Here is an 11,258-nt window from a genome sequence, read left to right as displayed (position 1 = left end):
AGTTTTCACATAATGTTAGAACAAAGTCATTTCATCTTAAATCAAAAATTGAGAAAGTCGACACTCCACAATTACAGACCCCAAAAAAGGTTGCACGAAAATAAATTCAGAAAAGTGACTAGTGTGACATCTAAATATGACTGCATGTGAGCAGGGGCATCAGACAACAGTCTCACATTATTTGAGAATGAAATGGGAGATCGCTAAAAACATAGAGATCTCTCCACTCACCGCATTGATTTTTGTAAAGATATAAAATTTCCACAATAGTAAAATGGCAACAGGAGGGCAGAACAGAGAAGAAATTGACGCTACGCCAAGGCAAGGTGAGCCTGTTTTCCCAGGTGGCACTGGTGGCAAGCCTTGAAGCTTAGGTGCATCTTGCTGAAGTTTTAATTCCCTTTAATGTTACATTTATTCAGGGATATATACATATAATGCAGGTTGTCCCAGATTAGCTTGCAAAACTTTCGGACTAATTCCTACAATCTCATCCACTGTCGTTTCACACGATTACATATTGTGGTGAGGTGGCCTCAAAAGTTACCGGCAAAGAAAATCAAATTTAAGACCTTATGAGAGAACAAACCCTAAGTCCCAAGCCAAGATAACCCGAAAGTGCCAACCCCTTGACAGCTAAATATATGAGTTCCCTATGAATGTAGGACGATAGCGACCATTGGTGGACTGTGTCCTAAAACCACTGAATAGTTGTTCAAGGAACCATACATGCAAAGTAAAGGCATACTTCCTGCCTCAAGAGCACTGTGTTCCTAACTGGATTAAGCACCTCTCTATCATCAAACTAATTCTTCCTTTGCTCCCTACCTGCCCCGTCTACCCCCCACATGTCGTGTGCTCGTGATGCGCATCTTCTGTAAGACACATAATCCTTCAAATGCCCTGCGTCCCGCTATCAATTCTCGCACTGCGCTCGCGCTTTCAATCTCGCTTGTGAATTTTAGCATTGTTTAGGATGAGTTCAAAGACGCTTTCACGCTCGCGCCTCCACTCGCAACGCCAATTATGCGGCTCCGTACACTACATATATGTATAGATATTCCTTCATTTGACATTAGCCAAGTGTTACAATTGGTACTTTGAGAGAATTCAGAAGCTGCTTTTTATCTTTGCGTTTAGCTTTCTCTCAATAGAGTCTAGTTTTGTTGTGAGAGAAAACAAGAGGGCGGTAGGCGCCATAGAGAGGAGTAATAGTAGTAAATGGCATCTGGACAGAACAGAGAAGAACTTGACGCCAGGGCAAGGCAAGGAGAAACTGTTTTCCCAGATGGCAGTGGTGGCAAGAGCCTTGAAGCTCAGGAGCATCTTGCTGAAGGTCCTACACACATCTCTCTCGCGGTTTTAAATATAGGTCATTACGTATAGTGCCAATCGTTACGTATGCACCAAAACTTTAAACCTCTGATAGTGTCATTTATCACTGAATCGGTCGATAGTCTGATATTGCTCAATATATGGCCATATAGGATTAGTCGATATTGCCCAAGGGGCTTGTTCATTTTGGCTGGGCCAGGGCCAGCTTTCGCACACCTCAACTAATCTCGGCTAATCCTGTGACCTATTCCACCACCCACTTAAGGAGGTTCAATTAAAATCAGTACAAAGCTTTGTTTTGACTGGCTCCGAAGGAAGATTTGATAACACTCGAGAGATTTCACACCTAAAAACTCAACAAGGAGCAAAATCCAAGCAGACTTGGATTTCACATCTATTGAGTTGCAGACTTGGGGCTTTCTTTTTTATCTTTTTGTGGTCAAAACTTGGATTTGATGATGTTTAATGAAGGGAGAAGCAGAGGAGGGCAAACCAGAAGGGACCAACTGGGGACAGAAGGGTATCAGGAGATGGGCCACCACGGGGGAGAGACCAGAAGAGAGCAGATTGGAACAGAAAGGTACAAGGAAATGGGCCGAAAAGGCGGGCTCAGCACAACGGACAAGTCCGGAGGAGAGCGGGCGGAAGAGGAAGGGATCGAGATTGACGAGTCCAAGTTTCGGACCAGGAATCGGTAGCAGCAGACCATCATGTTCTTGCATCTTAGAGTCGCTGTGCAGTAGCTGTCTATTGTAGTAATCTGTGGTAGGCGTTTTGTGTTGAGAGCAAGTGGTTTGCAGTTGTTTTGGCTGTGTTGGTGAACTCTTTTCCATAGTAAGAGGGGGAATAAGTAGGCTTCATCGCAACTGTAATAGTGCCATCAGCAGAAGCACCATTATGGTTCTTCCAAAAACAAAATAGAACGATTCCTCGATCGGCATGATGGTAATTTTTTTTTCAGGTCAGGAGTTACGAACAGTTTTTTAACACGGAAGGACAGTTGAGATTACGCATAGTATCATGCAATCCCGACTGTTGATTGCCGAGATTAACGGTTCGGATGGTTCACCATCCCCAGGTTCCAGGAGTTTACATTTTCCTAATTGCAATTTAACCCATCCATTTTCCTAATTGCAATTTAAGACATCAGCAAGAGTATCAACATTCTTTGGTTGTCTAAACCCTGCGGTGCTTTCCTCATCTGAAATTCCCTCCTCATATCCCCTCTTCCAAATCGACTGTGGTATGTGCTCTGCTACAGAGACAATGAGAGGATGTAACAATGGTAGGATATATTTAACAGTTCCTTCCCACCCCTTAAATCATCAACAACAGTAGATTATTGAATGGTCTTTCGGTCGGCTTTCTCTTTCTTGAGGATCTTCTGGCCGGTAGGCTTTGTCGCGGACCTGACAGGAAGAATAAGAAATAGATAGTCGCGCTTGCCTTCGATTAGAGCCCCTCTATTTTAAACTAAAAGTACGACACCAAGGAGCACTATTTTTCCCACTACTGTCTAATCTGATTCCTATGCTTATAACTCCAATCGAAGACGTCTATGAAATAATTGAGAAGGTGAGATGTCAGCGAAGGTTCACAGATTTTCCTAGTCTGGTTATAACTCCAATCGAAGACGTCTATGAAATAATTGAGAAGGTGAGATGTCAGCGAAGGTTCAAAGATTATCCTTGTCTGACCGCAAAACACGATAAGGGGCAAACGAACGTAAGAAACCGATGAACAAAACTCTGATAAAAAAGAAAAAAAATCATAAAAAAATTACATGATGCACAGTGTTTTTTATTCGATTTATTGCAATCCAATCCATGAAATGAAATTGGAAAACAGCTCTGCACAGTATGCAGAGTGTTTTTCGGACCAACTCTATAGCTAACATTGGCCACACTATTCAAACAATGATCATCCTGTTAAACCAGAGTTTTAACAGGCTTTTTACTACTACCAGATAAACAAGGATGCACCCGAGGCAACTTCATATGAACATTTACGCACAACAGAACATTAACCAAAGAGTCATAATCTTCAAAACTATAATTAACCCACTAACACCAAATCACACCCACCTCCCAATATTACAATACCGGCACTCATCAGTAGATCAAATCGTCATCATCAGAGGGGCAGGACATGGTTGCTACTTCCGACAGTCATTGCTGATTTTTGAAATCCTGCAGCAATGCAAGAAATACAGTAAAGATATACTAAATGACAAATGATGGGACTTAAATACTCCGAAGCCACTGCTAGCATTTACCTCGAAATTTTTTGATGCTTCCTTCAGCTGTTTAGCAAGTTCCTCCCTCGTTTGGGCAGCTGCAACAAAATTACCAACACGAACATTAGCCCGGCAAACCGTCAAATGTGTAGAATACAACAGAGAACTATAGCCCATTATTGAACAGAAATGATAAACAAAATACAAACTAGATACCCTTATTCGAGATATCCTCGAGCCTCTTTGACGTCCTCACCGCGAATCTCTGGAAAGCAGGGCTAAGGAAGAAATATAACACGATAAAATTAGCGAACTGCTGTTTAGTTGTTTTCCGTGATCGCTAAATTCTGTGAAAGAGTTCTCTGTCCCCTGTAGCTTCATTAGAGAGAGGAAAAGACACAAAAAAAGGAAATCGTACAGACCATGCATAGCCTTTCAACCTATGACGAGAGCATCAGAGCATAACGGACTTGCCAAGATGCAATAATGGTATCAGTCTCTTGTCAATAACCTTTTTCTCTTCAATTACCAAATGAAATTCACTTGTTACCAATATTCCTATCCAGGGTGTTGGGTTAGGGGCAAATTATCAAATTTGTAGGTAGCGAGGGGGCCATTGCTTTTGCCTCACTTATAACAGCATGACTATTCTTGAACCAATCAATGAGGTCATAATGTCTAGACTCTATAGATTACAACCATCAAGCATTACTCCTTTAGAATCAACCTCATACATAATAATCCAAACAAGAAACGTGTGTGTGTGTGTGTGTGTGTATATATATATGTAGAGAGAGAGAGAGAGAGAGAGAGAGAGAGAGAGAGAGAGAGAGAGAGAGAGAGAGAGTAAACTCTTCACACCCTCAGATTTTGTGGTCATTATGCTGAGCCAATATCATAAAAATTTCACATCAATGACACAACATCTGCACTAGGAGGGAAATAGGTGGTTGTCATCTATGGAACCAGATCTACAGAGAACTGTAGAAGATGCTTCACCTTACACATTCATGCACTAAGTAGCATGGATAAAATAAATCTACAAAAACATAGGAAACGGCACAATGCAAAAGATAAAATTCTCTACCTTCTTTCTACATCATTTATAAGGATAAACGACTACTATACGTCACGTATAAAAATATATGAATATGTACTCATAGATAGTAACACATCATAATGTAACACTAAGTTCTGAAGTGGGGAACACGTACAAATTAACTATTCTCAATTAAAGTCGAACTCGAACTTATTTTATTGGAACTTATAATGTGTTTCATGCATGTGGAAGAGATAGACAAACATTTACCAAGTGCCCAACGCATATCCGAGTTTAGAGACTTTTGTAACAGTGTAGGATGTGCTCAGACACATGTCGCACATGGGTGAAGAAGTGGCCTATGAGTGTCAGTTCCGGTCAGCGTTCGACACAACACAACAATTTCTTAAGTGTCCGTCTTTCTAAGTTCAAGCGTGAAAGTTTCAACTTTCAAGGTTCACCTCATAACCCTACGTGCTCAAGTGTTGCACTCATCTTCACTGGTGGACAGATATTTAAACCAACTGATATTCTGATACGAAGGAAAATATCTGTTTTGCTTAAATATCCAATGTTCTAACATGAATAGCATGTAAAGGGACATTTGTCAGACTTCCAACACACCTATGATATCCAAGCAGTTGCCCGTGGTGGAGCCATATAGAGACCGGTGGGGGCACAGGCCCCACTGCAATTTCTAATAATATCAGTTTTACCCGCAAAATCATAAAGGCCATAACAATTTCTATCTAAAAGTTGTTCACATTTTCCCTGTTGTGGCACTTACATCCCCTAGTATCTTTGTCAAGTTCCCAAAAAAAATTTCGTTTACGTATTTGTTTTCCATAAAGACCTGTTATCCATTTGTGTATTGTAGCAAATTTTTCTTCTAAGTTCATTTCTTTATATTACGGTTGTTTATCGTAAAAGATAGAAAATTCTAAGACCATGTTAACTAATGGTGCCCCCACCGAGCTAAAGTCCTGGCTACGCCACTGGCCAGTCGCAAGGAGCAAGCTAAGCAGCCGAGTCCAACAGCAACAAGCAAATAAACAAACAAAAACTTCAATCGAACAAGAAAATTATCACATCCAGAAGCTGAAAATGAAAAAAAGAAGAAAACTTGTGCACAGAGGGAGGGAGATGAGCAAAATAAGAACCTGTTTGCGAGACCGTTAACGACGAGCTCATTAACGACGTACGACATAACTCTGTGCATGAAATTCCCTCCCGCCATGATCGCACCCAAGCGCACTCCTTCTTCTCCGGGCTAAACGGAAAAAAGAACAATCCAAAACAAGACAAATAAATTTCACGATTTTTGACTTGCAGAAATTATTGAAGGGTCCAGCTAACAAGTGCCCCCCGGGACACTAGATAAGATGAAATTAATGATCCTCAGATTCCCCAATGATTATGGGAACATTACGAGGATTTTCGACGACGAAAACAATAGGACAGATTCTAGTTCGAGAAGTGTTACCTGAGGCGATGAGAAACGATGGTGGAGAAACCCTAGGATTTTGTTGCTGACTTGCTGATCGAATTTCGAGCCGAAAATGAACCCTCAGCTTATACATGTTTAAAGTGCACTTTACACCCCTGCGTTTTACGCTTGGTGACACTTTGCACCCTGAACTAATTACCCAGCTTATTGGACTTCCTAAGGAATTATTGGGAGAACAACCCAAAAAAGATGCACAGGTAAAATATTAGCTCGGTCGGATATTCGTAAGAGTTTGATCGATTTTTATCGCTTAATTTAAATGGAAAAAAAACTGAATAAATTGATTTGAAATTTTCCTATATCCAAATGAGCTATTTTTAATACTCCTAAGTTAAACGACACTCTTAATTTTAGGCCTGAATACTTTTTTTTTTGTGTGTGTGGCAAAGAACTTGAATACATGTGGTATAAAATACTCCAATACAAGACAATTGACTTGTTTTTACTGGAATTTTTTTTTCACATGAAGTAATTTTAGGTATTCCATCAACTTAAATTTGTTGGTCCATTTGAATGAGCCCGACAAGAGTTATTGAATTATTTTTAGCTAGTCCATTAGGACATGAGCAAACGTGTTAGCTAGCTAGCTAACAAGGAGAGAGCAAATTAAGCTTCTCTTTTCCTTACATGGATACTTCAACTATCAAAGTTTGATGTACTATTGAATAGCACCAGCTTATCCAAAAAATTGCCAAATTGCAAGAAAATACACATGAAAAAAAATACTTGCCTCAGTTGAATTTAGAAAAAAAAAATAGACACAACATACAAATTGCCAATTGACTTCTTTTTTCTTTCTTTTAAATGGAGGCACAGCCTTACAGCTGGTCCATTAACTGTCAACCCAAACCTCCGAGAGAGCTAGCATGGCCACACCAATCATAGGCCCCCACCTAATTCAGTGTACTCACACGGTGGTAAATCAAACCCCAAACCTTGATGAGTACTCTTTGGGCATCCGTCTGAACCACTAGAGCAATCCCAGTGCCTAAAATCACAGATTTGTGTGCATTCGTTGGCTACAAGTGAGCTAAAAATATTTGATTCCAAGTATCAGGAATGCCAGGCAAACACCAATGTATACAATCTGCATAGTGTGAGGGATCAGCCCTTTGCTCTTCGGTCAGCAACTTGCCACCCAACTCGCTGTAAACCGAAGCGTGTCCGTCTATCCTGTACTCTGATATCTGCGTGATGTTGATGACGGTGACCGGGACTTTCATCTTCTCCACAACGCTCGCCACCACGCTCATCATCCGCTTGTTCGAACCGGTTCCCCAGTGGCCTTTCTTCATCACCGGCTTCGTTTCGTTGTAGCATCTGATTCCGTCCTTGCGGTTCCAATCTTCGCTTCTGAACATGAAGAGGTGTAATTCATCAGTTTTTGCACAAGCTCATGTAGTAGCAGCAAAGGGCAGAGCCCTTTATATCAGAGAAAAGTCCCCTGACGAGAGAGGGGCTACTTTCTTGTGGTAGTAATTGCGAATGAAAGAGTTAGCACTGACCGCAATTGCAGGAATAGATTGACTTTCTTTCATTTTGGTCATGGAAAGTGAAAGTCGTCTCATTTAGTACGAGATGGCTTGTAAGACTAATCCAATGCTAAATCTACGAGCAGGGTTTTAAATAGCGTTAGTGGATTGCATAGCGGTAGCAGTGCAGGGGAATATCGGATGATACATGGTGGGAATCGGGTATAGCAATCATGAAGTTTTTAAAATTATTCTTGGTGCCAAAGCACCTGAAGCAGCCGTGAAGCAGGCAAGAAAGCAGATACAAAGCCATTAGTATCAGGAATCAGGCAAATACGGGCATGAATTTTTTGTCGCAGCAGTATATTGAGATGTAGTGGCATCGGAGGATCAAAATACCGCTACGTGGCGGTGATATTTAAAACAGACACAGAGAGAGAGAGAGAGAGAGAGAGAGAGAGAGAGAGAGAGAGAGAGTGAGAGAGAGAGAGAGAGAGAGAGAGAGAGAGAGAGAGAGAGAGAGAGAGAGAGAGAGAGAGAGACCTTGTGTGGGTAGGGGACATAGTAGTGAAAAACACCCTGGTTTTGTTTGGATCAATAGTTGAGTCAATCCAATTAGCCCAGGTCTTCAATCCTAATCTGTAAGCAACTGGTGTCTCCAACTCTTCTAATCCTTCTTCACCATTTGCAAATGAACCCCATCTGTGCTCAATCAAATTAGAAAAACTAATGCTATATAATTCATGTCTATACATTACAGTTCCGGTCCTGACTTTTCGGGGCCAGAACATATCTAGAAAATGAGGCAACATAATAAATTTTCAAATTTTCAAAAAAATTTTGGAACCCACTTTTTAGGAAATACTCGGGATCTTGTTTGCCTGAGTTCAGGGCCGGTACTGATAGATCGCAAGGAAAAATGTGTGTGCTAATGAAGTACTAGTTGGAGTCAAGAAAGATGGAACTCACAGTGACTTCATCTTCGGACCACTCATCCACCAAACGTAAGTGTTGAATGCTAATATATCCACACCTTCCCAGTATTTGGCATGCTTTGAAACTGAATCCACTCTAAGTATCCTTTTCCTTGGATCTCCTATGATAGGATTATCCGAATTTGACTCGACTAGAAATGGAGCCCAGTAGAACTCAATTGTAGCATTGTATTCCTGGAAAATACATGGAAAAAAAAAGAAGAAGCTACCTTAGAAGTGGTAAATACCTTGGGACTTTTTAGACTGTTTGTATCTCGAACGAGTTGAAGGGATTTGTAAAGGGACGCCCAAAAAAAAAACAAAACAAAGGGTACGTGTGCAGTTGACCGTATCATCTTTTCCAATGAGGTGAAGTTGAATCCGTTATCTTTCTGTTCCCCCGGCAAATTCATCAATAATTCGAGAGCCAACTAGCCTTTAAGCGAATCCCGTGAGGAAAAAAACTTTGCAACTTTGGGATATAATGGTGAGAAAAGAGGCAACTTTTGAAGTAGAATGGATTTGGAGAGGCAGAGTTGTGCTACTATGTATAATCACAATAGACATGGGTTAAACTCCTAGCTTATATTGGAGTATGCTTCAATATCAAGGTAGTACCTTCAGTTGGAAGACTGAATGAGATTTGCCAGGTCTCATGGACTTCTGATCTTTTGGTACGACGAATTCCACAAGACACACGAACGATTCCCATTGATTCCTGTGCAAGGAATCGCCAACAAACATCAGCCTCTTTCCGCGAAGCTTCTGAAGCGCAACTCTAGGATTGAACTTGGGCAGCATACAGTCATCGGGCTGCCACTCCCAGTGCCGGTAGTCAGAATCAGGCCGTCCGTTTTTGGCACAGGCAAATTGCCTGTCAATGTACGGGCATGTCCTGTCTGTGTACAGAGGCTTAAGTGAACTATTAAACACCCACTTCCCATGGGCAACACTACACTCATTTGGGTCAAACTCGAACCTGTCATCCACTTCGGTTTTAACTGGAGCATCCACCATAGTTTCCTCATCTAATAAAGACATAAAATCAGGATCATCAATGTCAACGGTGTTACTATATACCTAGAAACTTTACAGTATTGAAGTGTCCAGAATACAGTATAGTACTGTGAGCCCTTAATCGGAAAGAATTCGGTGCTATCAGCACATTTTCCTCAAATTTTATTATGTAAAATCTTTTGGGTTTATAGTCTATAGAGTTCTCAAACAATGTTATGTTTTGCTTACTTCGTTTTTCGTTTCAAACAAAAAAAAATGAGAGGTGAGGAGTATGTCAAGTACTCTTCGAAGCTCTCTCAAAGCATTTCTTTTCATGTTGTAATGATTTTTTTTAAATATATATCTTTATCAGTGGCTCCTTGACATAGCTCAATAGATGAAAAGGATTTATGTAGCCGACCCCAAATGATTAGGACATAAGGCTCAGTTTGGTTTGGTTTGGTTTATATATCTTTATCAATGGCTAGGAAAAAAGCAGAAAATGCATTGGCAATTTGGCATAGCTAATATATGTACCTCTTGTAGTGCCCTGTTTGGAGCAGGATTTGAACCTGAATATGGAGCTGGAAGATGAGGAGCTGATTCTCTCAGTGTACAAGAGAGCAACGAGGGCAAAAACGCAGATTAAAACGGTAACAATGGAGAGAGGTAGCCTAACCCTGGGAGATTTCATTAAACTGCCCATGGGAAGGCAAGTGAGGAGAAGCTTAACACAGCTGAGAGAAATTAAAGGGAGAAGTCGAGGGAATTTTGGCAACAGAATTGATGCATGAAGAACTTATTTTGTTTGTGGGTTTTGAGTAGGAGTGAAGCTAAAGTCATGTATGGCCTGTTTGGTTAATAACCTTTTTAGGCAAAAGAATAAGTGGAAGTTAGAAGTGAGTTGAAATGGTAACATCTTGGGCTCCTCTAGGTCAATGTAAAAAGCATTAGTGGGAAAATCGCATATGATGGCTTCAACCAGACAACCACTGTGCCATTATTTTCATTTAGCAACTTTGGGGTGCTCATTAGGTGGGGCGAAAAATTATTCAGTGTCCCTTTGGCATTACGGGGTGCCCTGTATCACTGTATTGGCCACCACACATTCCTATGGGGCCGAAGATCAGTGTATGAGTCCTAGAACAATGTATGATGGTGGAGGGAACTAGAGCACCGGCACATGGTGCCCTAAGCTCCTCCTCCATTAGACATTTTTATATGGCACAAGACTAAATGTATAGCTTCCACACCATTAATGTGTGGTGGTGGAGGAATTTAGGCCGCCATGTGAGTTAGTGAATAATCTCTCGTGGACAACTTCTCTATCGGTGAAGGCATTAAGATGCAGATCTAGTGAAGATACTGTGGCGGGAACTATATCCGGTGGTGATCCTCCATCCACCTCCACGAGCAGAGAGTTGGAATTGACATCAAAGCTGAGCTGCTTTTCCTTTTGTTTTTGTTGTTTCTGTGTATTTTGTTTTGGGAAAGTTTAAAATACACCTCTTAAAAGGATGTACCATATGCACCTATTTTATGGTTCATTCATAACATTGTAGTATGTTTCGTAACTTTTGTTCTAGAATTTATAACATTTCAGCAGTACGATTCGTAACATTTTCATTATGATTCATAAAATTTTGGTGTATCTCGTAACCTTTATACGATTCATAACTTTTTAGCAATACGGTTAGTA

At 40.8% G+C, this 11,258-nt stretch overlaps 3 protein-coding genes across 3 annotated transcripts; 1 reads left to right on the top strand and 2 right to left on the bottom strand.

The window, feature by feature from the left end:
• The first annotated feature begins 724 nt into the window (after positions 1-724).
• LOC131326033 (protein SLE1) lies at positions 725-2,174 on the top strand. Its single transcript, XM_058358580.1, has 2 exons — positions 725-1,336; positions 1,807-2,174. Exons 1-2 carry the CDS (start codon positions 1,222-1,224, stop codon positions 2,031-2,033), a joined length of 342 nt encoding a protein of 113 aa, XP_058214563.1. The 5' UTR covers positions 725-1,221; the 3' UTR covers positions 2,034-2,174.
• Positions 2,175-3,106: 932 nt separating this feature from the next.
• Positions 3,107-6,176, bottom strand: LOC131326034 (uncharacterized). The gene is made up of 5 exons (XM_058358581.1): positions 6,094-6,176; positions 5,771-5,880; positions 3,788-3,849; positions 3,611-3,669; positions 3,107-3,524 (listed from the first exon to the last, which is right to left on the bottom strand). The coding sequence occupies exons 2-5, from the start codon at positions 5,845-5,847 to the stop codon at positions 3,504-3,506; spliced, it is 219 nt and encodes a 72-aa protein (XP_058214564.1). The 5' UTR covers positions 5,848-5,880; positions 6,094-6,176; the 3' UTR covers positions 3,107-3,503.
• Positions 6,177-6,752: 576 nt separating this feature from the next.
• LOC131326027 (protein trichome birefringence-like 3) lies at positions 6,753-10,928 on the bottom strand. The gene is made up of 5 exons (XM_058358573.1): positions 10,097-10,928; positions 9,182-9,591; positions 8,559-8,758; positions 8,133-8,291; positions 6,753-7,470 (listed from the first exon to the last, which is right to left on the bottom strand). The coding sequence occupies exons 1-5, from the start codon at positions 10,263-10,265 to the stop codon at positions 7,137-7,139; spliced, it is 1,272 nt and encodes a 423-aa protein (XP_058214556.1). The 5' UTR covers positions 10,266-10,928; the 3' UTR covers positions 6,753-7,136.
• Between the last annotated feature and the right edge of the window lie 330 nt (positions 10,929-11,258).

The sequence above is a fragment of the Rhododendron vialii genome, chromosome 5a (genome assembly GCF_030253575.1).
Source record: "Rhododendron vialii isolate Sample 1 chromosome 5a, ASM3025357v1".
NCBI classification, from domain to species: domain Eukaryota; kingdom Viridiplantae; phylum Streptophyta; class Magnoliopsida; order Ericales; family Ericaceae; genus Rhododendron; species Rhododendron vialii.
Note: the sequence above shows the minus strand (reverse complement) of the source record. Positions and strands in the feature narration are given on the sequence as shown.

Excerpts from the sequence above, each read along its gene's own strand:
- LOC131326033 (XM_058358580.1), top strand. The coding sequence starts at position 1,222 with ATGGCATCTGGACAGAACAGAGAAGAACTTGACGCCAGGGCAAGGCAA. Across the intron at positions 1,337-1,806 it reads TCAGGAGCATCTTGCTGAAG|GGAGAAGCAGAGGAGGGCAA; the intron begins GTCCTACACACA and ends TGTTTAATGAAG.
- LOC131326027 (XM_058358573.1), bottom strand. The coding sequence starts at position 10,265 with ATGGGCAGTTTAATGAAATCTCCCAGGGTTAGGCTACCTCTCTCCATT. Across the intron at positions 8,292-8,558 it reads GGTCCGAAGATGAAGTCACT|ATGGGGTTCATTTGCAAATG; the intron begins GTGAGTTCCATC and ends GATTGAGCACAG. Across the intron at positions 7,471-8,132 it reads ATGTCCCCTACCCACACAAG|AAGCGAAGATTGGAACCGCA; the intron begins GTCTCTCTCTCT and ends CTTCATGTTCAG.
- LOC131326034 (XM_058358581.1), bottom strand. The coding sequence starts at position 5,847 with ATGGCGGGAGGGAATTTCATGCACAGAGTTATGTCGTACGTCGTTAAT. Across the intron at positions 3,850-5,770 it reads GTTAACGGTCTCGCAAACAG|CCCTGCTTTCCAGAGATTCG; the intron begins GTTCTTATTTTG and ends TTTCTTCCTTAG. Across the intron at positions 3,525-3,610 it reads AAGCATCAAAAAATTTCGAG|GATTTCAAAAATCAGCAATG; the intron begins GTAAATGCTAGC and ends GCATTGCTGCAG.